Source organism: Myxocyprinus asiaticus, chromosome 13, assembly GCF_019703515.2.
Source record: "Myxocyprinus asiaticus isolate MX2 ecotype Aquarium Trade chromosome 13, UBuf_Myxa_2, whole genome shotgun sequence".
NCBI classification, from domain to species: domain Eukaryota; kingdom Metazoa; phylum Chordata; class Actinopteri; order Cypriniformes; family Catostomidae; genus Myxocyprinus; species Myxocyprinus asiaticus.
In genome coordinates this window covers 49,019,517-49,044,139 of record NC_059356.1, presented here as the reverse complement: position 1 = coordinate 49,044,139, position 24,623 = coordinate 49,019,517, and the positions used below count along the sequence as shown (strand labels likewise).

General features: G+C 40.5%; 2 protein-coding genes and 1 pseudogene across 3 annotated transcripts in view; 1 reads left to right on the top strand and 2 right to left on the bottom strand.

Moving 5' to 3' along the window:
- Positions 1 to 24,623, top strand: part of LOC127449901 (von Willebrand factor A domain-containing protein 7-like) — a 230,368-nt gene that overhangs the window by 109,508 nt on the left and 96,237 nt on the right. The gene's annotated exons all lie outside the window — the stretch shown is intronic.
- LOC127451012 (myosin heavy chain, embryonic smooth muscle isoform-like) lies at positions 1,184 to 20,520 on the bottom strand (annotated as a pseudogene).
- The window catches only part of LOC127449801 (myosin-9-like), a 59,939-nt gene continuing 57,307 nt past the window's right edge, over positions 21,992 to 24,623 (bottom strand). For both annotated transcript variants that reach the window (XM_051713355.1, XM_051713356.1), the window contains 2 exons: positions 24,242 to 24,414; positions 21,992 to 23,509 (listed from right to left, as the gene is read on the bottom strand). In XM_051713355.1, the coding sequence (XP_051569315.1) occupies positions 23,401 to 23,509; positions 24,242 to 24,414 (282 nt within the window). In that variant the 3' untranslated portion in view covers positions 21,992 to 23,400. The remainder of the gene's footprint in view (positions 23,510 to 24,241; positions 24,415 to 24,623) is intronic.

The window sequence follows — 24,623 nt, the reverse complement described above, 5'->3', positions numbered from 1 at the left end:
GATGAACTGTGACTAATTACCATTTCCATGTTCACAGTGAGAGTTGGGGAAGATAAAAGACGGTCCAGTCCACTGAAAGAGAGAGAGAGAGTCCAGCTGAGAAGCTGTATGTGTGTTGGCCACTGCCGTTGTTCTTTTATTGAAGCACCTTGACTTTGTGTGCGTCTGAAGCTGTACCATTGTACTGTAAAGCGAACAAGTTTTTGAGTTGAATTAAAGACATTTCTGTGTTGGAATCGCTGTGTCCCGCTTCCTCCTTTTGTTCCAACTACGAACATCTGTTACACTAATCCTTTCATGTTCAAATTAATGAGCTGATCGGTGTCTTCGACCTACAGTGAGAGCGAGGTAATTTTTATTTTTACAATATTTAATTGTTAAACTCAAATGATGTTTAAGTTGTTAAAAACTGTGAAAAAGCACAGTTTGTCTCACTGCCATCTATGCAGTTTTTTACATTCACAATTCTGTAATTTTGAAGCGGACCCTCACAAACTTCTCTTAAAAAAGTATCCACGGATCCACACTTTACCAGAAGTAGTTGACCAACTAATTCTGATCTCACATACTATTTAGGACGGATGGTGTGAAAATTGGGGCAAGGGCTGCATAAACCCAATGGGCAGCATGGGCTGTAGTGGCCCCGACCACTAGAGGGGATCTTGAAAAATGAGATAAAATGATTAAACAGGAATTTCAATATGAATTGTGTAATTTCTGTACTACTGATGCCACCAAATGGAATTGCAAAAATAATTGTTATTTCTAAACAGGCTTCCTGAACGCTCTTGCCACTCTCGGTCTGGTATTCTTTGCACAAACTAGTAAATTAGCTGCTAAACAGCTTATTACAAGTAGTCTTGAAAGCGCTACAGAGTTTTAAAAGCACTACAGAGCAACTGTTTACATTCTTCAGGGGTAATCAGCCTACAAAAGGCTTACAATATAATTGTCTCCAGTATAAGAGACAATATTTGCTGCATTTATGTGTTGGTAGTTTGTGACACTCTGGACATAAGTGAATTTATAGGGGTGAAGATCTTTAATATTTAATAGTTTATGATGACGTTAGTTAACCTGTATACATTTTTAGATCACGTGACCTAATTCATATTAATAGGCTAGCCCAGGGCCCCGGGGAGGCTTAACGAGGCCCTGATCGGCGCACAGGGCAGCTATAATCTCACAAGGTCTCAACGTTAAGCTGCTCTTCCAGCTGGGCGATCTTGGTCTCCAGGGCGGCGATAGTGGCCTTGTTCTTTTTCTTGACGGTTCCTTCCAGCTCGGTCAGTTTGAGTTCCAGCTCCTTGTTCTGGCGCTCCATCTGTGATCGCGTCCCCTTCAGGTGCTGAGAGGTACTGCGCTCAGCTGTCAGCTCCATTGTCATCTTATCCGTCTACAGAAAAGACAGGCTGAGTTCGGAATTGCATAATTCATAGAAAACATTCGAAACACTTTTACAAACTTTTTCAGTTCACCTGCTGGACAAGTTGACTGGCAGTATTATCATGTATAAACCATAGTCTGAGAGGTGATAAGAACAGAGTGTAAAAAAAATATGCTAAACTGTTAAAACAAATGTTTTCTATTGAAATACTGATAATATTCCATTGCCATGCACGTCTGCTTGTGTTATGTACATTTGTTTATAATCACTGCAAAATGCAAACACGTGCAATGTGCATCAGATGGTCATTGAACACACTATGAGTGTGCTGTTACTATTTGTACATATGTGTATGATGTTCATGAGAATGCATTTACAGCCGTTAAAGTAACACTGTCTGAGTACTTGAGTACAAGAGTGGAGTCACTGAGCAGCCGCTGTATAACTTTATACTGCATGCAGAAATGTGTGTCTCACCCTTTAGCAGCCTTCTCGTCGATTTCATCCTGCAGTTCATCCTGCTGTGCCTGCCACTTCGCAAGTTCACCAGCCACCATTTCCTGCAGGGAGAGACAGACAGTCAGACACCCAGAGAGTCATGCATTCAGAACTAGGAATGTGCCCAAAGCTGAATACCTTATACGGAATGGCAAAAATAATGACTTCATAACAAAATACTACTGAATAATAATAAAGATATATATACAGGTGCATGTCAATAAATTAGAATGTTGTGGAAAAGTTCATTTATTTCAGTAATTCAACTCAAATTGTGAAACTCGTGTATTAAATAAATTCAATGCACACAGACTGAAGTAGTTTAAGTCTTTGGTTCTTTTAATTGTGATGATTTTGGCTCACATTTAACAAAAACCCACCAATTCACTATCTCAAAAAATTAGAATACATCATAAGACCAATAAAAAAAAAACATTTTTAGTGAATTGTTGGCCTTCTGGATAGTATGTTCATTTACTGTATATGTACTCAACACTTGGTAGGGGCTCCTTTTGCTTTAATTACTGCCTCAATTCGGCGTGGCATGGAGGTGATCAGTTTGTGGCACTGCTGAGGTGGTGTGGAAGCCCAGGTTTCTTTGACAGTGGCCTTCAGCTCATCTGCATTTTTTGGTCTCTTGTTTCTCATTTTCCTCTTGACAATACCCCATAGATTCTCTATGGGGTTCAGGTCTGGTGAGTTTGCTGGCCAGTCAAGCACACCAACACCATGGTCATTTAACCAACTTTTGGTGCTTTTGGCAGTGTGGGCAGGTGCCAAATCCTGCTGGAAAATGAAATCAGCATCTTTAAAAAGCTGGTCAGCAGAAGGAAGCATGAAGTGCTCCAAAATGTCTTGGTAAATGGGTGCAGTGACTTTGGTTTTCAAAAAACACAATGGACCAACACCAGCAGATGACATTGCACCCCAAATCATCACAGACTGTGGAAACTTAACACTGGACTTCAAGCAACTTGGGCTATGAGCTTCTCCACCCTTCCTCCAGACTCTAGGACCTTGGTTTCCAAATGAAATACAAAACTTGCTCTCATCTGAAAAGAGGACTTTGGACCACTGGGCAACAGTCCAGTTCTTCTTCTCCTTAGCCCAGGTAAGACGCCTCTGACGTTGTCTGCGGTTCAGGAGTGGCTTAACAAGAGGAATACAACAACTGTAGCCAAATTCCTTGACACATCTGTGTGTGGTGGCTCTTGATGCCTTGACCCCAGCCTCAGTCCATTCCTTGTGAAGTTCACCCAAATTCTTGAATCGATTTTGCTTGACAATCATAAGGCTGCGGTTCTCTTGGTTGGTTGTGCATCTTTTTCTTCCACACTTTTTCCTTCCACTCAACTTTCTGTTAACATGCTTGGATACAGCACTCTGTGAACAGCCAGCTTCTTTGGCAATGAATGTTTGTGGCTTACCCTCCTTGTGAAGGGTGTCAATGATTGTCTTCTGGACAACTGTCAGATCAGCAGTCTTCCCCATGATTGTGTAGCCTAGTGAACCAAACTGAGAGACCATTTTGAAGGCTCAGGAAACCTTTGCAGGTGTTTTGAGTTGATTAGCTGATTGGCATGTCACCATATTCTAATTTTTTGAGATAGTGAATTGGTGGGTTTTTGTTAAATGTGAGCCAAAATCATCACAATTAAAAGAACCAAAGACTTAAACTACTTCAGTCTGTGTGCACTGAATTTATTTAATACACGAGTTTCACAATTTGAGTTGAATTACTGAAATAAATGAACTTTTCCATGACATTCTAATTTATTGAGATGCACCTGTATATAAAATTACAACATAATGGTGAGTCGGTGATGTCAATATAACTGAAGTGGAAAGTTTATGAATGCAAATGTGCATGGTGGGATTTCAAGTTCAAATCGAATGGCCGCAGAGCAGTCTCAGTTTATTTTGCACGTATCAGAAATCTAAGCTTGTCAAGAGTAACATGAACTAAGATCCTAGTATATCATATAAACATTTCCACTTTTTTAAATGTTAATGTTTAACGCAATTCACGTGCAAGAATTCCCATGCATGAATTCATAAACCAACCTGAGCACTACCAAGGTATGATTTCACAACAGAACCCGTTTGTGTAACCAGTCCTGCTCGACCCGCTCTGAGCGGGATTCAAACCGGCATCGCCGGCATGGGAGGCGGGCGCGCTAACGAGGAGGCTAAAGGATACAGCCTCTAGCGTCAGTCGCTAGTGCGCGTCTTAAGGCCAGGGGAGTGAGGTTTACATACACTGCACAGCTATCATGTACCAGCTGGCTCCCGTTACATATGCTACACAGTCTTATGATGATTCATAAGAATAGTATGAGATGGAAAATTCATAAGTATTTGTACTACTTCATTCATACAAAAACGTACAACCAATCACATACCCTTCCCTCGTCCTTCGAAACCCTCATATTTTCTTTCTTCCATGGTACACAAAATGCATTTTTTACAATTATAATCATGGTAACAGGTTGAAATGTATGGTGAGGTTTAGGTATGGGGTTAGGGGTTAAAATTACGAAATACCTCACAAACACACGTTTGGGACCAGGAACTTTAGTTTTATTCCGTCGTACACAACAGGGCTTTTTACGTTGTTTTCCTGGTTAAGTTTAGGGTGTTCAAATTCTTTGTTAGGTTTACATTTGCATCTGAACATTTTTTTTAAACAAGTGAGAAACAAAACATATGGGTCTGCAAAGACACGAGGTACGTTTCCGCACAAACAAACTATTCTCATGAGATCAGGTTGGTCTGTACATCACATACAGTCACTTTCACCACATTTATATTCACATAACCATTGAAGGTAATTATCTGGTTACATTTTTATTAAGAAAAAAAAAAAAAAAAAGGTTTAAATGCTCCATAGAGTATATATCTATTCTGAATATTCCTGTACACGTGGTTACAGATAAACTAAAACATGTTCATTCTTTTACCGCCATTCTCTTCTGGAAATACTGCAAGAAAAAGTTGCAAGAAAATGTTTGTGAACCATTTGGAATTACTTGGATTTCTGTATTGATTCCTCATAAAATGTGGTCTGATCTTCATCTAGGTCATAATTATAGACAAACACAATCTGACTAAACTAGTTACACACAAACAATTATTTTATTGAATACAATGAGTAATCATTCACAGTGCATGCTGGAAAAAGTAAGAAAACCTCTGTGTTAATGACTTCTCCAAAAACTGTTCAGAGTCAGGCGTTTTATTGAAGGAGATGAGAAGTGTGGGTTGCACAGGTGCCCTGCCCTTAAAATAAAGGCACACAAAGCTGGATTACTGACTAATCTTTTACTGGTCACAGAAGACACATTACAGAGATGCATGAAGCTGAAAAAGGCTACAAAAGCATTGCTTAAGACCAGGGTGTTCATCAGTCCACGGTAAGACAAATAGTCTACAAATGGAGAAAATTTAGGACTGTTGCTACTCTCCCTTGGAGAGGGCGTCCTGCAAAGATCACTCCAAAAGCACAACGGGCAATCTTGAAAGATGTGAGAAATAACCCAAGGGTAACGGCAAAATTCCTCCAGGAAACTTCCATGAAATATGGTGTTCATGGAAGGACACCATGAAGGAAACCACTGCGGTCCAAAAAAAAACAACTGTGGCACATCACAAGTTTGCCCAAAGCAACGTGGACATTCAAAAATGCTTCTGTGAAAATGTTCTGTTGACAGATGAGACAAAAGTTGAACTTTTTGGCAGAAACACACAACAATATATTTGGAGGGGAAAAAAAGGCATTGCACACCAACACCAAAACCTCATTTCAGCTGTGATGCATGGAGGTTAGAGGATCATGCTTGGGGGCTCATTTGCTGCCTTGGGGCTTGGATGCCTTGCAGTCAATGAGGGAACAATGTATTAAAGTGCATCAAGACATTTTAAAGGAGAATGTCAGGGCAGCAGTCCATGGCCTCAAGCTTAAGAGAGGTCGGGTGATGCAACAAGACAATCACAAGTAGATTAAAGAATAGCTACAAAAAAAGATTAATGTTTTGGAATGGCCAAGTCAGAGTCCTGGCTCAACTGAGATGATGTGGCATGATCTGAAGAGGGCTATGTAATCAAGACAACCCAGCAACACTGACGAACTGAAACAGATGTGTAGGGACCAATGGTATAAAATGTATTCTCAATGTTGTGCAAGTCTTATACAGAATATCTGAATACAGATACAGGCAATTTTGCCAAAGCATCAGACACAGATACAGAAAATGGCTTTGCAACACACCTCTATTCAGAACTATAAAGAGATATAAGAGACAAGCACAGACCTCATGCAGTTGGATAATCTCAGCCTCCATGTCCTTTACCTTTTTCTCATTATTTTTGCTCTGAGCCAGAATCTCTTCTCTGGACACACAAGTGTCCTCTAGTTGACATACCAGATCTTTCATCTGAGCCTATAAACAGATACATCTGAACTTCAACATTTTCAGCATCACTCCAGAGTTTCAGAATGTTTATTTGTTAAGCTCTGTTTGATGTTATTTAATCTCTATGGACTGCTTTTATGGCATTTTTATGGTTTTATATTTAATGGAGCTGGAGAGCCCCTGATGACCATCCACTTTCAGCGAATGGAAAAGAGCAACTTCATAATCATGCAAAGTTTCTACTTTTATGTACAGGAAATACTTTTACATGCACATTTAAGGAATCAGAGTAAAAAAAACCATTTTTTTCCCACTGCACCATTCAAAAGTTATAAGCAGAAACTTAAGTGCAACTTTTACCTGTTGGTGGTGCTAGATGGTTTGAGATAGAAACTATAAATTTGCTGAATGTTCAGACTCTCCCCTACCAGTGTGCCATATTTCACAACTTTTTACCAAATGGTTCTATGGGCTGCATTAGACTTCAATCGTAGAGGAATAATAATAATAATAATAAACAGAAAACTAACAGATAAAATAGGGGCTTTGCCCCTTCGGGGCCTGACCTCTAGCTAGCAAGAAAAATCCAAGTTAAAAGAATCCGATGAGCTGTAGATATAAAATGAAGATAATCTTTACCTGTACTTTTTTTAGCTTTTTGAGTGCCTCATTATGGTTCTTGTTGGCTTGGTTGAAGGCCGCCTGCAGCTCCTCCAGCTCCAACCCTAGCTTCTTACGAGTTGCTATGACAACTAAGCGCAGTTTCCGCTCATCTTCCTACTCCAGCTCCATCTCGTGAACCTTAAACACAAAAATATGTCAACATGGCAGATGTAATATATCTGCATTTATACTATACACCTGCATATCTAAAGAAGTAATTTATTACAGAGTCACGTGGCGCCATGCAAGGTTCGGACGTGTGAATGGCAAGCTCTGCGCACTTTGCTAATTTTAATACTTTTTGTGTCATAAACCGGTAAGATTCGATACACTCTGATTCTTAACTGTTCTAAGAAGACAATATGTCAAAGAATTTAAAATCCTCTGGCTCTGGAGATATTAAAACACACTTACGTGCTCAAGCTGAAGCCCCTAAACAGCAGGCCGAAAGCCTGGGAGTCAATTTGAATGGTGAAGTGAAGGGAAATCGATTGATGAACGTGTCGGCAATGCTGACGAAGGTCATTGCTGACTTGGAGGATCTTGCTGTAATATGTCAATCGATCACTGCCATGGAGACGAAATCCACTGAGATGAGAAGTGACGGATGTTGAGAAACAGATCAATTATCTGGAGTCATCGGAGTGGGAATTGACTGCTAACCCGCTAGCGACCAAGGCAGACTTGGAATGCTTCTTGGAAAAGTTGGCAGACTTGGAGAATCATAACCAGCAAAACAACGTCCCGAGTCTGCTCGACATAACAGGCCATAAGCTGGAAATCGAGCGAGTTCACAGAGTTCCGGCTCGGAGATCCACGGAGGGAGACAGGCCCCAATCAATTCTGGCCACATTTCTGAGATCATCTGATAAAGATCTCGTGTTATGTGAGGTGAGGCGTAAAGGAAGGCTTTCTTGGAAAAACCACAGCATTTTCTTGTTCCCAGACTTTGCGAATTCAGCAAGAGAGAAAAGTGATCGATTCAAGGAATGCAAGAAACTCTTACATCAATGGAAGGGCACGTTTGCACTGATGTTCCTGGCAAAATTGAGAATAGATATTAAGGATGGCCGCAAAATATTTACATGCCCACAGCAAGCAATGTCCTTCATAAAGTCAATGGAGTGATTAAGTCATTGTGTGATACTCACATTGCAGCCGAGTGGGCCTGACTCACTGAACATTCACACTTAACCATCCGAGGAAACTGGGCGCCTTTTTTGTTTCTTTTTGTGCTGGTTCTGCCTAGCGGCTGGAGTTTGTTGTGTGGAATAACACTCCTTCAGGACAGTTTGTGGATGAATCTGCACGTTCTTTGTGCTTATGCCTCCTATTGGCTGGAGTTTGTTTTGTGGAATATTTCTTGCAGGACATTGGAGTGATTAGGTTATTTGTTGCACTTATGTAACAGCCGAATGAGCCAGCTCACTGAACTTTAGTTTGACAGCCCGAGGAAACTGAACAGCTTTTTTTATATGTGTTGGTTCCGCTAGCAGCTGGTGCTTGTTTTGTGGAGGAACACACCTTCGGAACAGTTATGTGGATGAATCTACATGCTCTTTGAGCTTATGCCTCCTATTGGCTGGAGTTTGTTTTATAGATTATTTTCTGTTGTGTAATTCTGTCTCACAAAATTTGTATAGAAGGACCGGACTTGAGCAATCTGACGACAAAGTCGTCGTGGGGGCTCTCGTAGGCGTACATGGACTGTTTGAGTTTAGAGGGATGGATGCTGGTTGGCGCTGTCATGCGTGGGGTTAATGCGCACGTTTTTCTTTTTTCCATTTTTGTTCTGGGGGATGTTTGGGGTTTGATTGTTGCACTAATGTTGGAATGTGATCATTATAATTTTATTTTTGACACAATCTATTTTTTCTAATATGTCGAAATGTCAAATGTTAATATGAGCGGATTGTCTCTCTCCACTTGGTATGTGCTCAGAGAACTGACCCGACTGAAATACAGATATAATACTATTTTGTCACGGAAGGTGGAGTTTTGGCTATTCAGGTCACAAAGCAGGGAAGCTTTTGGCTAGATATATAAAGCAGAGAGAGTCTTTTTCTACCATTCCCTCAGTGAAATCTGCTGGTGGTGAAACATTTACCTCGGCCATTGATATTAATATTGGTTCTAAACAATTCTATCTTGATCTCTATAGTTCCACGTCTTCGTCTACTGATATTAGAAACTTTGTGGATCCATTAGAACTCCCTAAACTGATGACTGAGCAAAAAAATTCTCTTGATTCAGAGATAACCTTGGAGGAGCTTGGCGAGATAATTAAGGCCTTGCCTACAGGCAAGGCTCCGGGGCCAGACGGCTTTGCCACTGAATTTTTTAGATCTTATTCTACAGAACTGGCTCCACTTTTGTTAGAAGTTTATATGGAATCATTAAAGAATGGAAAGCTTCCACCAACCATGACACAATCAGTCTGATTCTTGAAAAGGACAAAGATCCAAGTGAGTGTAAAGTTACCGTCCAATCTCCCTGATCCAGCTAGACGTAAAAATGTTATCAAAAATTTGGGCTAACCGAATAAGTAAAGTTATGACATCTCTTATACATATAGATCAGGTGGGGTTTATTCAGGCCACAGCTCTTCTGATCACATTAGGCGTTTCATCACTATCATGTGGTCAGTGGCGAATGATCAGACTCCGGTCGCTGCCATTTCACTTGATGCCGAAAAGGCGTTTGATATGGTAGAATGGGATTATCTTTTTAAGATTTTGGAAATGTATGGGTTCGGGAATACTTTTATTAGTTGGATTAAGTTTCTTTATAGACACCCTGTAGCAGCGGTTCAAACAAATGGATTAATTTCAGGTTATTTTACTCTGGATAGGGGCACTCGGCAGGGTTGCCCTCTTTCCCCATGTTCTGTCTTGCCCTGTAACCATTAGCAGCCCAGATAAGAAAGGAGGATGATTTTCCAGGGGTGATGGCGGGAGGTGTGGCGCATAAGCTTTTGCTTTACGCAGATGATATTTTATTATTCGTTTCCGACCCTACTAGATCTATGCCTTGCCTCCACTGAATTATTAATTCCTTTTCTAAGTTCTCAGGATACAGAGTTAATTGGTCTAAATCTGAAGCTTTGGCTCTGACAGCGTACTGTCCAGTAACGGCTTTTCAGCCGGGCGCCTTCCAGTGGCCCAAACAGGGCATTAAGTATTTGGGAGTTCATTTTGACCCTTTAATAAAAAGGCTTTCAAGTGATGTGGGCAGGAGGGCTTCATTACGTTTATCTGTGATTGGGAAGGTTAATGTTATTAAAATGAATTTTATTCCAAAATTCAACAACCTGCTACAGTCTCTCCCTATAGATGTCCCCCTCTCTTATTTCAAGCAATTTGATAGCATAGCAAAGTCCTTCATTTAGAATGGTAAGCGTCCCAGATTACATTTCAGTTAGTTGCATAGGCCGATTGACAAAGGTGGGCTAGGCCTACCCAAGATTTAGTTTTATTATTATGCATTCAGTCTCAAACAATTGGCACATTGGTCACTTCCACATGAGAGAGCCCCTCCCTGGTTTTATATTGAACAGGAAGTTCTTGCCCCTATTTCGCAATTGCAAAGCCTTTCTATCAAACTAATCGGAGAAGTTAAGTTACACCCCGTTATCTCGCATTTGCACTCGGTATGGACAAAAGTGTCCAGAGTGTTTAATTTGAACATTTATTTAAATGTTGCCTTGAGCATATGGTAGTGGGAGTTAAATTTTGATTCTGTGTATATATGTTTTTCTTTTCTGTGTTCAATGTATGAATCAATAAAAATGTTAATCATAAAAAAAGAAGTAATTTATTAATGGTTGGGAAGTTCATTGTTGAATTCAAAAGATAACTGAGGTACAGTCATCTCTCATCTTCTCTTTCAGGTTTGGGATCAGGAAGGGCAGGACTCAAGGGCAGAGCTCACGAAATAGGCTTTATTGATATAAAAAAATAAACAAAACAAACATAAACCACCCAGAAGTGGAAAAATTCACAGTCTAAGGCAACAGTCTTGGTGACGGGCTGGGCTGGACAGGGGAGCCTCAAAGGCTGTGTAGCTCCAGAGAACACAGGGAGTATAAATAGGGAAGGAAATAAGGAGGGTAATGAGGCAAGGCAGGTGAGGCAAATTAACTAATAACAAGGTAACAAGGGGCGTGGCCTAGATGTGAGACAGGAGAGCACATGGCAAACAAAATCTGACATGAGGCATGTGTTCACACCAAACACAATGACAAGACAGAAGAGCACATGGCGAATGAACACAATCATAAGCCATGTGCTCAAACAAATAACAGCACACAACTAGACAGAAGAGCACACGGCAAGGAAATAAATCCCAAACTCATGTGCTCACACAGAGACATGAACAAAGACAGAGCACATGGCCAGGAAATTAGCACTGAGCCATGTGCTCAAACACAGAACATGGGTGTCAGGATCCTGTCACCAAATGATAAACATGACAGGATCCTGACATTTAATTTGTACCTGTTTCAACAATTTTCTCTTCTCTTCTTCCAGGTCATCTCGGCTCTCTAAGTCTCTCTCATACTGCGCCTTCATGACCTGCATGTTCACCTCCAGACGCAGTTTGGCGTCTTCAGTGGCCTGCAGCTCATCCTCCAGCTCCTTCAACTGTGTTTTCATCTCCTCCAGCTGCCACTCCATACCATGCTTGGACTTCTCCAGCTCATACACCTGAGAGAGAGAAAGGAGAGGAAACCGTGAGATGATTACAGCAGAAGAAGTGAAGTATAGCTTGGGTGTCTCTGACGACTCTCAAGTCTCTTACGCTCTTGCCCACATCGTCTTTAGAGAACACCAGGTCTTCCATCTCTGCTCGCAACTGTTTGTTGGTGTGGTCCAGTTCTTCCTTTTGGTCCATGAGGGTCTCCAGATCTCGGGTGTGCTAGCACATAAGCCTCTTTCTCACGAGGTTCGGCTTCAGCACAGTCATGCTCCTTGATGTAACGAGCAGAGATGGACTTTTCCTTGGCTACCATCTACAGTGTCAAAATTAAATTAATCTTGTAACAAACAGACAAAAGCAGTTCATCTTGAAAAGCCTTGTCTAGAAATGTTGAAATTCTTGTGTTTTCTGCAGTTTTTTTATGTACTGAAATTTTTTTCAGATGGTTTCGATATTTCCAATAGAAGTTTTTCAATTAGTCTTGGTCAGTCCTCATCCTCTGCAGCTCATCTCTCTTGTGGAGTGCCTCAAGGCTCGATTCTGGCCCCTTTATTTTCCTTATATATGCTCCCTATCGGATTGATATTTAAAAAACACGGTGTGTCCTTTCACTGCTATGCAGACGACACCGAAATTTATCTTCCATTGAAGCGCAACTGTAATAACGTCCTATAGCCACTGTTGGCTTTTCTCAACCCTATAACGCTGTGTGTATCAAATATGATTCACAACGTTTGATGGAAATCTCACTTACAAATGGTCCAAAATGCTGCCGCCGGTCTTTTGAAGGGCAAACGCAAATATGAACTCATTACTCCAGTTCTACCTTCTCTTCAGTGGTTACCAGTTCGATCCAGAGTTTATTTTAAAATATTATTATTTGTATACAAATTTCTAAATAATTTAGCACCACCGTATCTATCTGACCTGTTATGCCAACACAATCCCTCTAGATCCCTAAGATCTGGGGACCAAAGTTTGCTTTCTGTTCCCAGATTGAGGTCGAAGCTAAGAGGTGACCGTGCCTTTTACACTGCTGGTCCTAAACTCTGCAACAGCTTGTCTTGGCATATCAGAACTTCACCCTCATTATCTATTTTCAAATCTATGCTTAAAACTATTTTCTTCTCATTGGCTTTTAATCAAGCATTTGCACCCCGATGTAAATAGCATCTGCCACGCAGTGCAGCTTTTTGTACCCCAGTAGTCTGGTGGAACCACAGAAATATACAACAAACTAAACAATAGATTTCACTGCAGTGGCGTAGGTTGTAAAGACGGTGTGAGAATGTGTACTCTTGTCCTAGCGACCACAGTCTCACTCTTTTTCCCCAACCGATTTCCTGTTTTCACTCTTAATATTTCCTTTAATACTACTTAAAATAATAGATCAAAATTAATATAAATGTTGATTTTATTGCAGTGATTTGGTCACGGTGAATGTCGCAGAGTGCAGAGAAAGGTTTGATCCAGAGGCGGGGTCTGTTGATCACAGTCGTTCCCACGGCTCAGCATCGCTTGTGTGTAGATTGCATCACTGAATTACTAATATTGTAGTAAACATGTTTTTTGGCAGAAACCATAGTTTTAATTAAATTAACCATGTGCAGTAATATGGTGGTAATATAGTAACCATGGTTAATTTTGTGGTTACTTTAAATGTACAAAAAATACCATGGTGAAACTATGGTTACTGTAGTAAAATCCAGGTAATTTTTTCTAAGGGAAGGTTAGGGTAGAGGTTAATGTGGTTTGTCTGTGGGACTCTAAATAAACACAATAAACACACTGCAGTGATGCCCTTATACGGCATATTAATATTTCAATATGGGTCCAATTAGTATCTACCATTATTTGCACCAGGGTTGGGGTGCAAATAATATCTGCCATTATTTGCACCGAGGTCTATAAATCAACATGACACTGACATTTTTTGGAAAGATGTTTTTGTCAGTGTTTCTTCAACGGAAGGATCCACAACAATTTTAAGAATAGTACGACTCATTGAAGAGAGTGTAAGTCTATCCCTCACAGCCTTGTTTTCATTCCTGTCAAAAATTAAAGCTGTTTCTCACCCAAAGTGATTGCATCGCATCTGAAGGCATATATTAAACCACTGGAGTTGCATGGACTATTTTTATGCTGCCAATATATAAGTCCTTTCTTCCTATAAATCTCCACTTTCACCACTTTCACTTTCAGAATGTGAAAGTGGAGATTTATAGGAAAAAAGGACTTAAACATTGATCTGTTTCTCACCCACACTTATTATCACTTCTGAAGACATATATTAAACCACTGGAGTTTTCTTCTGCCTTCATGTAATTTTGGAGCTTCAAACGACTGGTCACCATTCACTAGCATAGTATGGATCTACAGAGCTGATCTTTATTTGTGTTCTGCAGAAGAAAGTCATACACATCTGGGATGGCACAAGGGTGAGTAAATGATGAGAGATGTTTCATTTTGGGGCGAATTATCCCTTTTATTTCTTTGTTTATATGGTTAAACTGTTCAATATTATGAGAATCTTGTGTCATGGAGAGCAGTGTGTTTGCTCTCTGAAACATATATCACATTATTACTCTTCACATGAACACTTTTGAGAAAACACATACATGAAGTACTTTAAAATGGCACACACAGAACTCAACGCTTGGTATACGAAACAAAATGAGGGTAACAATAAAAAATGTAGCATTTTAATAGAAACAAACTCATCCTGACATGAATGAATGAATGACTGAATTAATGTTACATTTACAGTACTGTGCAAAAGTTGTAGATACTTGTGAAAAATTTTGCATAGTGAGGTATGTCTTAAAAAATAATGCCATAAATAGTTTTCATTTATCAATTAATGTCACACAAAATCCAGTAAACATACAAATCTAAATCAATATTTGATGTGACCACCTTTGCCTTTAAAACAGCTCCAATTCTCCTAGGTACACCTGGACACAGTTTTTCTTGGTTGTTGGCAGATAGGATGTTCCAAGCTTCTTGAAGAATTCGCCACAGATCTTCTATTTAATCTGTCTCAATTGCTTCTGTCTCTTTATGTAATCTCAGACTGACACGATGTTCAGTGGGGGGCTTTGTGGGGGCCATGACATCTGTTGCAGGGCTCCCTGTTCTTCTATTCTAATCTTTTCTATTTGCAAAAGTAATGTTTGGGAGTCTAACATTTATATTTCCTATTGACACACTAAAGCTGTAGATATACATACCTATTTTAAGACAAATGCTTTTGTGAAACATCTTATGTGCCGAAGACTCATGCACAGTACTGTATATAATGCTTTTTCAGACACTACACTCAAAGTGCTTTACACAGTGAACAGGGGACTCTGCTCAACCACCACCAGTGTGCAGCATCCACCTGGATGATCACAAGACAAGTTACTAGCTGTAACATCGATATTAATAAAAATCATGCAAACTGGGGGTGAATGGGACTGAACCACATAAACATTTTGTGTCGCCTAGTTTGAACTTGAATGCATTAATCCAGCTCCTTGCTATGCTTTTTAATTCAACTTTTTTTGCAATAGAAAATCTGCATTAAGATGCATGACTTGTGTTCCTGAAAGTTTAAAGATGCCAAGCCAAAAAAGAATCCTTTTCTCTTCTATTTTTAGCATTATTTACTTGGTCTTAGAAAAACATTTTACAGTGTAAAGTTTCTGGAAATACCCCATATGTTATTTGAATGATAACATGTTTCATGTTATACTGAAAAATCAAATGTATTATCATCAAACTTATTTTTATTCATTTCGTTCCATTTGAATTGAACTTCCTTAAATTCAAATTGCAATTCTACATCCTGTTTGCTTAAAATGTGATTGAAATTCAGGAATTGAACTGAAATTAAATTGGCGTTTTAAATTAAATTCTGCATGGTGAACAACCCTGAATGGCAAACAAAACTCTTGTCCTACAAAGCTGCTCTGCTTGCAGTTGTGTGTCTAAATTAATCTCTTCAAAAAAATAAAAAAATAAAAAACTCCGCTACAACCATCAACATCCTGCTTTTGTAATAAATTCAATGTTAAATAGTCATTCAGACAACCCAAAGACTTGTCGATTCTGAAAATACATAGTTTTTGCTCATCTCTGAACTGCAGCACCAGGGCCCGCATGTGTTCATTTTCAGGTTCCTCTTGGCCTCCTCTTCTTAGCAAACTACATAAAAAATATGTCTTCCAGACATCTGGGTAATATACAGTATGTGTGCTATCAGCAAGCTTTCTGATTTGCATTCTTCCTGTCTGTTGTTCACAACAGTCTCACATGTGAAGCTAAAGAATATTTGTTACTTGCTCAGGATAATAAAGTCTGCAACATGAATTAAAAATGTAGACATAAAGGGAAAGAGAAAACATGTTTTTAAACACATCATAGCAGTTCACTCTTAACACTTAAGAATATTTTAAATGATAGGATTCAACCGCAATTAACTCTCTTCTATCATTTATATTGTACTATTCAAAATAACAAATTAGGAGCTTTGATGCTGAAATGCCAAAAAAAAATCACTTGGAACTGACCACGATAAACTGAATGATATTCTTGTAGAATGCACCTTCTGATTTACTTACTCTTATAGCAGTATATTTTCAGACTGGAAGTTAAAATGATCATTTTTATATTAAAAATGTAAAAACTACTGAAAGTGCTTATTTTTGTTATCAGTGAATACATTTGCACTTCTTGATATAAAAATGACGTCATCATTTGTGCAAATACACATCTTTGATTTCAAAAATGAAATTTCATGTCAAAACTATTCTTGATATCAGTAACTGCATTTTCACTAGTAGAATTTCACAACAATCTATCATTCACTTCTAATCAAAAAGCAATTACAGATACCTATCATTAGTTTCTACTATTTGACACAGCTGTCCCATTCAACCCAGTTTATATTTCCACTGCGAAGTTGCCTGTCTCTCACGGCAATAAACATGGACAGGTATAAGGAGAAATATTAGGGCAAATTCTTTTTAAATTCTTTCAGAGTCTCCGCTGAACATTAGATCAATGAGACATTAATAATGATGCAGTGCTGTCCAGGGGCGTGTCCAGGAGTTTTTGCCAGGGGTGGCAAAGGTAAGAGTCGAGTAAGGGGTGGCATCCAGTAAGTTCGTCTGATGGAGGGTGGGGAACGCTGTGTCCTACCAGACACGGACGGAGCGTTGTTAAGGGCCATGCGTGATACGGATGGGTTCATTTGAAATTGCAATTTCACATATCAGCTGTTCTTGATATCAATAATTACATTGTCACTAGCGCAAATGTCTATTCCTTTAAAAAAAATAAAAATAAAAAATGTTATCCCCTTTTCTCCCAATTTGGAATGCCCAATTCCCACTACTTAGTAGGTCCTCGTGGTGGGGCGGTTACTCACCTCAATTCAGGTGGCGGAGGACAAGTCTCAGTTGCCTCCGCTTCTGAGACGGTCAATCCGCGCATCTTATCACGTGACTGTGCATGACAACGCGGAGACTCACAGCATGTGGAGTCTCATGCTACTCTCCACGATCCACGCACAACTTACCACACGCCCCATTGAGAGCGAGAACCAGTAATCATGACCACGAGGAGGTTACCCCATGTGACTCTATCCTCCCTAGCAACCGGGCCAATTTGGTTGCTTAGGAGACCTGGCTGGAGTCACTCAGCACACCCTGGATTCGAACTCATGACTCCAGGGATGGTAGGCAAATGTCTATTCCTGATATAAACAACTGAATTACAAAATGTAAAAATGCAATTTTTTTATATCAGTGATTTAGTTTTTACTATGGGCAATGCAAATTTTTAATAGCTTGTAACTTGTAGAAAAAGCCTTTGAAGATATCTGTATTTACTCTCCAATTTCTTGATATCTGAAATCCAATCTGACATGTTAAAATACATTTACAGTAATAAAAAAAATGAGTATTTTTACTAGTTGTTATTTTTTTTAAATATTAGGAATTATTTATTTGCCACCCCTGGAGTCACGAGTTTGAATAGTCCTCAAGTGTATAAAATAATGAATAACTCACATGTTGAACACCAGATGATAGTTAATGTAACCTGGTAATGCGTATGACCTACGTGAATTCACACAGTATAATTTGAACCCTTTCACAACCGGGGGGATGGGAAAGAAGGTTTTATTTCTCATTGGAAGTGCTAGTGACTTCTAAGGGAGATTAAAGTTAATAACAACCTGTATAAATGTGTCTCTATTATTATACATTATCATTATTATTCATAAAAAGGGATTTGGGCTCATCTGCTGATCTTTGGAACGACAAGCGCTCTAAACAAAGAGGACTTGTGAAGAAATGGACATCACGTCTAGGTTGTAAAACCATGCGAATGTGTTTTGTGAAGACCAGCCCGCTGCAAAACATATGTCCTGTAAGGACACACCGTTTGTCCATGCCCATGCCCCTAGTTGAATGCGCTTTCACACCAACATGGCATTCCACACTCCAAGCCAGGGCGATTGCATCAACAATCCAGTGAGAAAGCCTTTGCTTGGAGACGGACATGCCTTTTGTGTGTCCTCCACAACAAACAAAGAGCTGATCCGACAGCCTAAAATAATGGGTGTGCTTAAAAACGCATAGACTGCTCTTCATCTGAATTAAACGATGGGGGAAGAAGGCTTGTAGTTGGACCACCAGAGACCTGAAGGGCGTGGATAATACTTTAGGCTTGTAGACTTTTCTGGGTTTAATGGTGGCTTTTGAAAGACCCAGCCTGAATTCCAGACATGAGCTGTCGACTGACAGTGCCTGCACATCACCCACCCATTTAACTGGGGCCAGAGCCAATAGGAGTGAGGTCTTTAGAGAAAGCACAAACAAGATTAGATTCCAATGTTTCGAACGAGGGGCTTGTGAGCACCTTTAGTACCAAGTTTAAGTCCCAAGTCAGGACTGTAGCAGGGCGAGGGGGTTTCATGCACCTCACTCCCCTTAGGAACTTTATGACCAGATTATGTCTGCCTATAGAAAAGGTCTCTCTTCAGTATTTCGCATGGCGGGCCGTCCAATACCTCTATCATATCTGGAAACCAGGACTGATTGGGCTATTTCAGCGCTACCAACAGAACCGTTTCCTTCTCTCAGAATTTGCTGATGACAGAGAGTGGAAGAGGCGTACAGGGGGAAAAGCATATTTGCGTTTCACAGGCCATTTGCGGGCCAAGGTGTCCACCCCAGCAGGGCTTGGAATGTGGAGTTACTAGAGGGTACAGTAGGCATTTTCCACGGAGGCAAACAGGTCGACTTCCGCTTTGCCGAAACTTCCCAAATCCTCAGAACTGTCTGAGGATGAAGTCTATATTCCCCATATAGTATATATATATATATATATATATATATATATATATATATATATATATATATATATATATACACACACATATTCTGCTCTCTATATTCTGCTCCACAATTCAAGCGGCCTGGGACATTTGTCACGCGCAGGGCGAGGTGATGGCGCCCGCTCCACAGGAGGAGGTGCTGTGCCAAGCACATAATTTGCAGCGAATCAAATTCAAATTCCACCCTGAGGATTTATGAACATCACTACTGTTATTTTGTCCAAACGAATCAGAACGTGGCAAGTCATTACATTGGAAAGACAAGCCTTCAAGGCTAGGAAAACAGCTTGTAGCTCCAGGCGATTGATGTGCCATGCCCGTTTGCATGTGCCCCAGCACGTGTTGGACACATCTGTAGTCACCACTTTTTGCCTGAAAACCTGACCCAGCATAACACCCTGCTGGTAACAGGCTAGAGCTGTCCATGGTGCTACAGCAACCAGAGAGCGGCGAGTTACACCAATGCGCATGAGCCTGTGGCACCAGGCGTGAGCCAACACTGGAGAGGTCTCATGTGTAAAGACTTAACGGTATGGTGGCGGATGCTGCCGCCATGAAACCCGGTATTCTCTAAAACTGCATAAGTGAAAATGTTTTCCTTAGTTTGAACTGAGACAGACACTGAAGAATAGTCTGAATGTGCTCACTACTGAGGTGTGCACGCATGCTCACAGAGTCGAGTCAAATCCCCAAAAAGGAGATCTGCTGGCTGGGCGAAAGCATACTTTTCGCTAGTTAGTTCATTATTTAGTTATTGATTCACTCGTTATAAGTGATAGAGCGCCACTCACCATAGGGAAAGGGTTGAGCATAGTGTGTGGGGTGTGAGAAATGTGAAGAGGAAATAACCCTATTATTGAGAATGTTTGAGCATCTCGTGCATTTCTCTTTTTTGTGAGAACATTCTTTACTCGTAGAGAACACAGAAACATTTTTTAAAGCATCCCGTTCCCGACTACCTACAATAGGGAAGAGGGGTGGAACACTGTGTGCCTTGAATCGAGCCTTCTTCAGCTCTGGGCCGAGAAGAACAGTGGGCTCTGGGCTCCACTTCACGGGGCTGGACGCATCATGAACGCTTGATGGGGGGAGGGTTTTCCTGTCTGTGCAAGGTTCACGCTGAGACAGCTGAGGTTTTCGTTTAGGCCACGGTTTATGTGGCTTCACCAGTGGCTCAGTGGCAGACTTTGGCAGCACTGGGGCAGCGAGTGCTGGGCTCTTTGCCGGATGCTGACTGGAAGTGGAATGGGAGCAGGCCGGGTGAGAGGAAGAGCTGCTTCTCTTCGGTAGAAAGTGTTTCTTTGCTTGTAGTTTTTTTTTCTGCTGCGATGAAGTGCTCTACAAAGCCTCCTCAACTGCCCTTTCTCCTTGTCAGTAGCATGTGCATGTTCCTCACCCTCGCTGGGGGAAGGAGCGGCAACATCCTCCATGGACCACTCGCCTGAAGCTGTGAGGGACACAGCGTCATCCCCCATCATCAGACCCACCAAACGTCATGAGGCCGTGGGCTCCAACAGATGGCCAGAGCTCATCACGAGCAGATTGCACGGATGAGGGCGCTTGATCGAAAGATCAAGGGGCTCGCACCGGCACGAGGTCCACCTCGGATTCATCCATCTCAACCTCGTGGCTCTGCCGTGCCTCCTCATGTGGTCCATCTGGATCTAACAGAAAGGAGAAGGGTGGGAGGGCACAGGAGGTTGGATCGTCCCTCAGAACGAGGGCGATCCTAGAGCATACTGTCCCGAGACCCCCTTGCCACTCTGTTTTTTTTAAATGAATTTATTCAAAACAACCTTCAGTTATTTATTTTCACACAAATTATGTTGTTCCTTCAATATTTAATATTAAAAAAATATATAAAACAATTCTCTAATCCTGATACATTTTGTGACCAGAAAAAAAAAGGTGTTCTTAAGGTGTGCCTTTAGCTCCATTGTACCCTAATGAAAAACTATGAAAAGTCTGAACAAAAAAAAAAAAAAAAAAAAAAACACGTAAAAATAGCATTTAGAAAACTGTCTGTATGCTATTTTAAGGCAAAACCTCCCTGCAACATTCTGGGAAGGTTAGTTTATACAAACAGGACCTAAAAATAACTATTAGAGAACATTATATATAGGTTATTTTAAGGTTGTCCCACAAAAACCTCCCTGCAACATTCTGGGATGGTTAGCTTATGGTTGTACAAATAAAACATGAAAATAACCAGAATGTTCTGTATAAGTTCTCGTTCGGTTGTCCATAAAAACCTCCCAGTTCCGAGAAGGTTAGTTTATGAATATAACAATAAACAAAGGAAAATGCTGAAATTTGGCACACTCACTGGGGTGGGTATGAATAGTCCCCACAACAAATTTGGGGTCTCTAAGACACACTCTATAGCGCCACCACCAGTTCAAAAATTCACTTTTCTGATGAATAACTTTTGAACTTTTTGGCCTACTCTGATTACTCACTTCTTGGTGATTGGAATGGACCCCTTACATTAAAACTCTTACAGTGGCCGCCATATTAGATTGTGACGTTAATCACCACAACTCAGTATGCTTCATTAGGACCATGATTTGAGGGTACATGCAAAGTTTGGTGACAGCGCTTCTTGACTATGTGTCCAAAAAAATCTCAAATTTATATTTTTGCCCATAACCTTTAAGCAGTTTGCCCTAAAATCATGAGGTTGTTGTCTATGGATTCCTGATGATACCAATTGTTATGTGGCCATATTGGCGTTCTGCCATTTTGAATTTCAATAGTAAGCAATTATTCTTTTGAATGCTTTGTCAGATTTAAATTAAAATTGATATACATCTTCGACATCATGTCCTGAGTAGTTTGGAGACAGCGCCACATAGTGGTCAAAATGCTTGGTCAATTGAAACAAAACTTTTTTAAACAAAACAATAAAAAAACAAATGAAGTGAAGTGAAGAGCTCAGGTACTTGGTAGTTTTTAAAAAGCCATTTTATTGCAATTATACCAAAGATTTAAGACAAATCTCTCCAGATATCATTTAGGAGCTGCAGAGAGAGAACATAACACAACATCACAAAGCCATTATTGGGTGACGATGAGAATAAAAGAGAGGGAGAGAGAGAAATGCTCATTAACTATTCATACATAATCAATAATAGTCAATAATTTCTCACTTCCCAGCAGTGTGAGCAAAAAAGCAGAAACTGAGCACGAGCTTTTCGGAGTGCACAAATTATTGCCATGCTATGAACCCCTTTGATTATTTTCTCCTTTGTCATTCTGAAGCTCCTAAAAAAGAGGGATCCAATATAGAATGCAGAGAAATCAATTATGAAGTCAAAGAGTATTCAACATTTTGATCAGAGAGGTAGCCATGGAAACCTAACAGTTTTCCATGTTTCAAAAACTCTTGCCAAAAGTGGATTTTGCGTGAGCCCACCCCTTACCGCTGTGCTCAGATTTTACAGTGTGTGTGCGTGAGAAAACCGTCTACCCCTCCACCCTCCATGCCCTGAACAATAAAAGACACGTATACTGAAAGTAAATGACCAGGATTAGATTTCAAGGCTATAGTGCATAATGCCATATTTAAATGAGTTTGTGCATTGCCTACTCTTATCTATATTCCTTCAATCCGATGCACCAGTGAGAAGACACGTCCATTTTATTGCTTAAAAACAAAGAGGCACTAGTTTTTTCCAATTTCATCTGCATATACAGTGGCGTGACAGTCTCTAATATTCTTGGGCCTGCATTAATATCAGAAATTCTTCCATGTTTTAAGCCCAAAAGCATAATTGCAAGATACTATCTATAGAGTTATCTGAACATCATAACAGGTAAATCTTTTATTTGCCAGCAGAGGTGCAAGAAACCAACCGCTATCATAGTAGGTTACTATGTCCGTTCTTACACCATTACAAAAACTTCTAGAAAGCATTGTTTTGTAGAAAGCATTGTTGCTTTGGTCCCCTTCAAATAAGTTATCTTCTTACTTATTTAAACAATTTTTAATCATTCTTTACTTCAGTTAAAAAACAGATAAAGGATTGGGACTATCATTGACGGAATGAGTCCTTACAAAAATATCATTCCGGTTTTTTTTGTTTTTGTTTTTTTTAATCATAGACATTGACATGAAAACAATTTTGGTCCTCAATGTGAGAGAAGTTGTTCTGTGTGAGCGCTGATTGTCAAGAGAGCCATTTTATGTCTGTGTGTGTGTGTGTATGTGTGTGCGCTAATACACTATGGCACTAAAATAAGAAAAAAAAAATGCATCTGAGTTTTTATGGATGTTACTGTCCATGACTTGTGGGTATCTGTTTGTGTTAAGAAATGCTGTAGTTCAGTGCTCCTGACAGCAGGGGGAGCTCCGTTCACTCTGGTTTGGGTTCGGGGGTTTCACTCTTGGCCTCCGCGTCTTCATCACTCTCTATTCCGGAGCGGCTGACAATGCGACGCATGGTGAAGGGGAGATCGCCACGCCTACACACAAGCACACATACATTTCAATATTAGATATACACCTGACCTCACAGTACAATAGAAGGCTGAAGCTTGTCGTCCTTTCATGTTTAAGTCTGCAACTAGACTGCGACAGAAATACCCAGTTTGTAGTCAACGTGCAGTGACTGCTTGTCACTGATGCTCTTCAAGCTGTGAGACAAAAACTGAGCAGTCATGCAAGTCCTACCAGCTACAATCAATGATCTTGTAACTGACAAACCTAGTCTGTAATTTGTTGTGGAAGTGTGGAACATAGATAAAACGACTGAAAACAAGAAACAAGAATTGCGGGTCAATAAATGTGCATAGGGCAACAAGCTTCTGTTTTGTAGTGTACACTTGGTCTAAAGGCCAAAGAATACTTTGTTTTCTGCATGCCGGTAAGTGTCACGCACATTGTGCGTGACGCAAAATTCGTCAAAGTATGCGCTGTCCACCCGGACTGGAATCTCCACGCGTAGCCTAGCTTTTCAAGACATGCATGATGTCGCGCTGGCATCCACTGTGCTAAGCGAGCATCACAAAGCAGTCGTGCGCATGTGTCCAATGCAATCCATACTGGCTCGTGGTCAAGAGTATACTTTTATGTGCTCAACCATGTGCAAGACGGAACGGCATGCAGACAAACAAAGTATACCTTAACATTAAGAATAAATAGCTGTTGAAGGGTGTAGGCTACATGTATCCATGACACTGTGTGATATCACGCACCTGAGTTTGCTCTTCAGGCTGTTGACTTCGCGGTTCATGGCGTCGGCTGATTCGGTGGCATCCTCCAGCTCTCTTTGCAGTTTTCTGCGGTTGGCGTTTGCCCGCTGCGCCTCCTCCTCTGCCTCCTCCAACTGACGCTTCAGCTGCTTCATACGGCTGTTAAACTTATCAGCCTGAAATCAATCAGAATTGGCCATTAACCTCAAAAGCCACTCACCTAGACCTTGTTTTTTATGGTTTATGATGGGGATCAGCAACCTTTTTTACATGGAATGCCATTTTAAATTTTCCTGGTCAATGGCTATGCCGACGCCGATGCTGCATGCGTTGCACGAGTCTGTTGGGTATACTGCAGTCTCGTTACATTTTAACATTTTGTTTA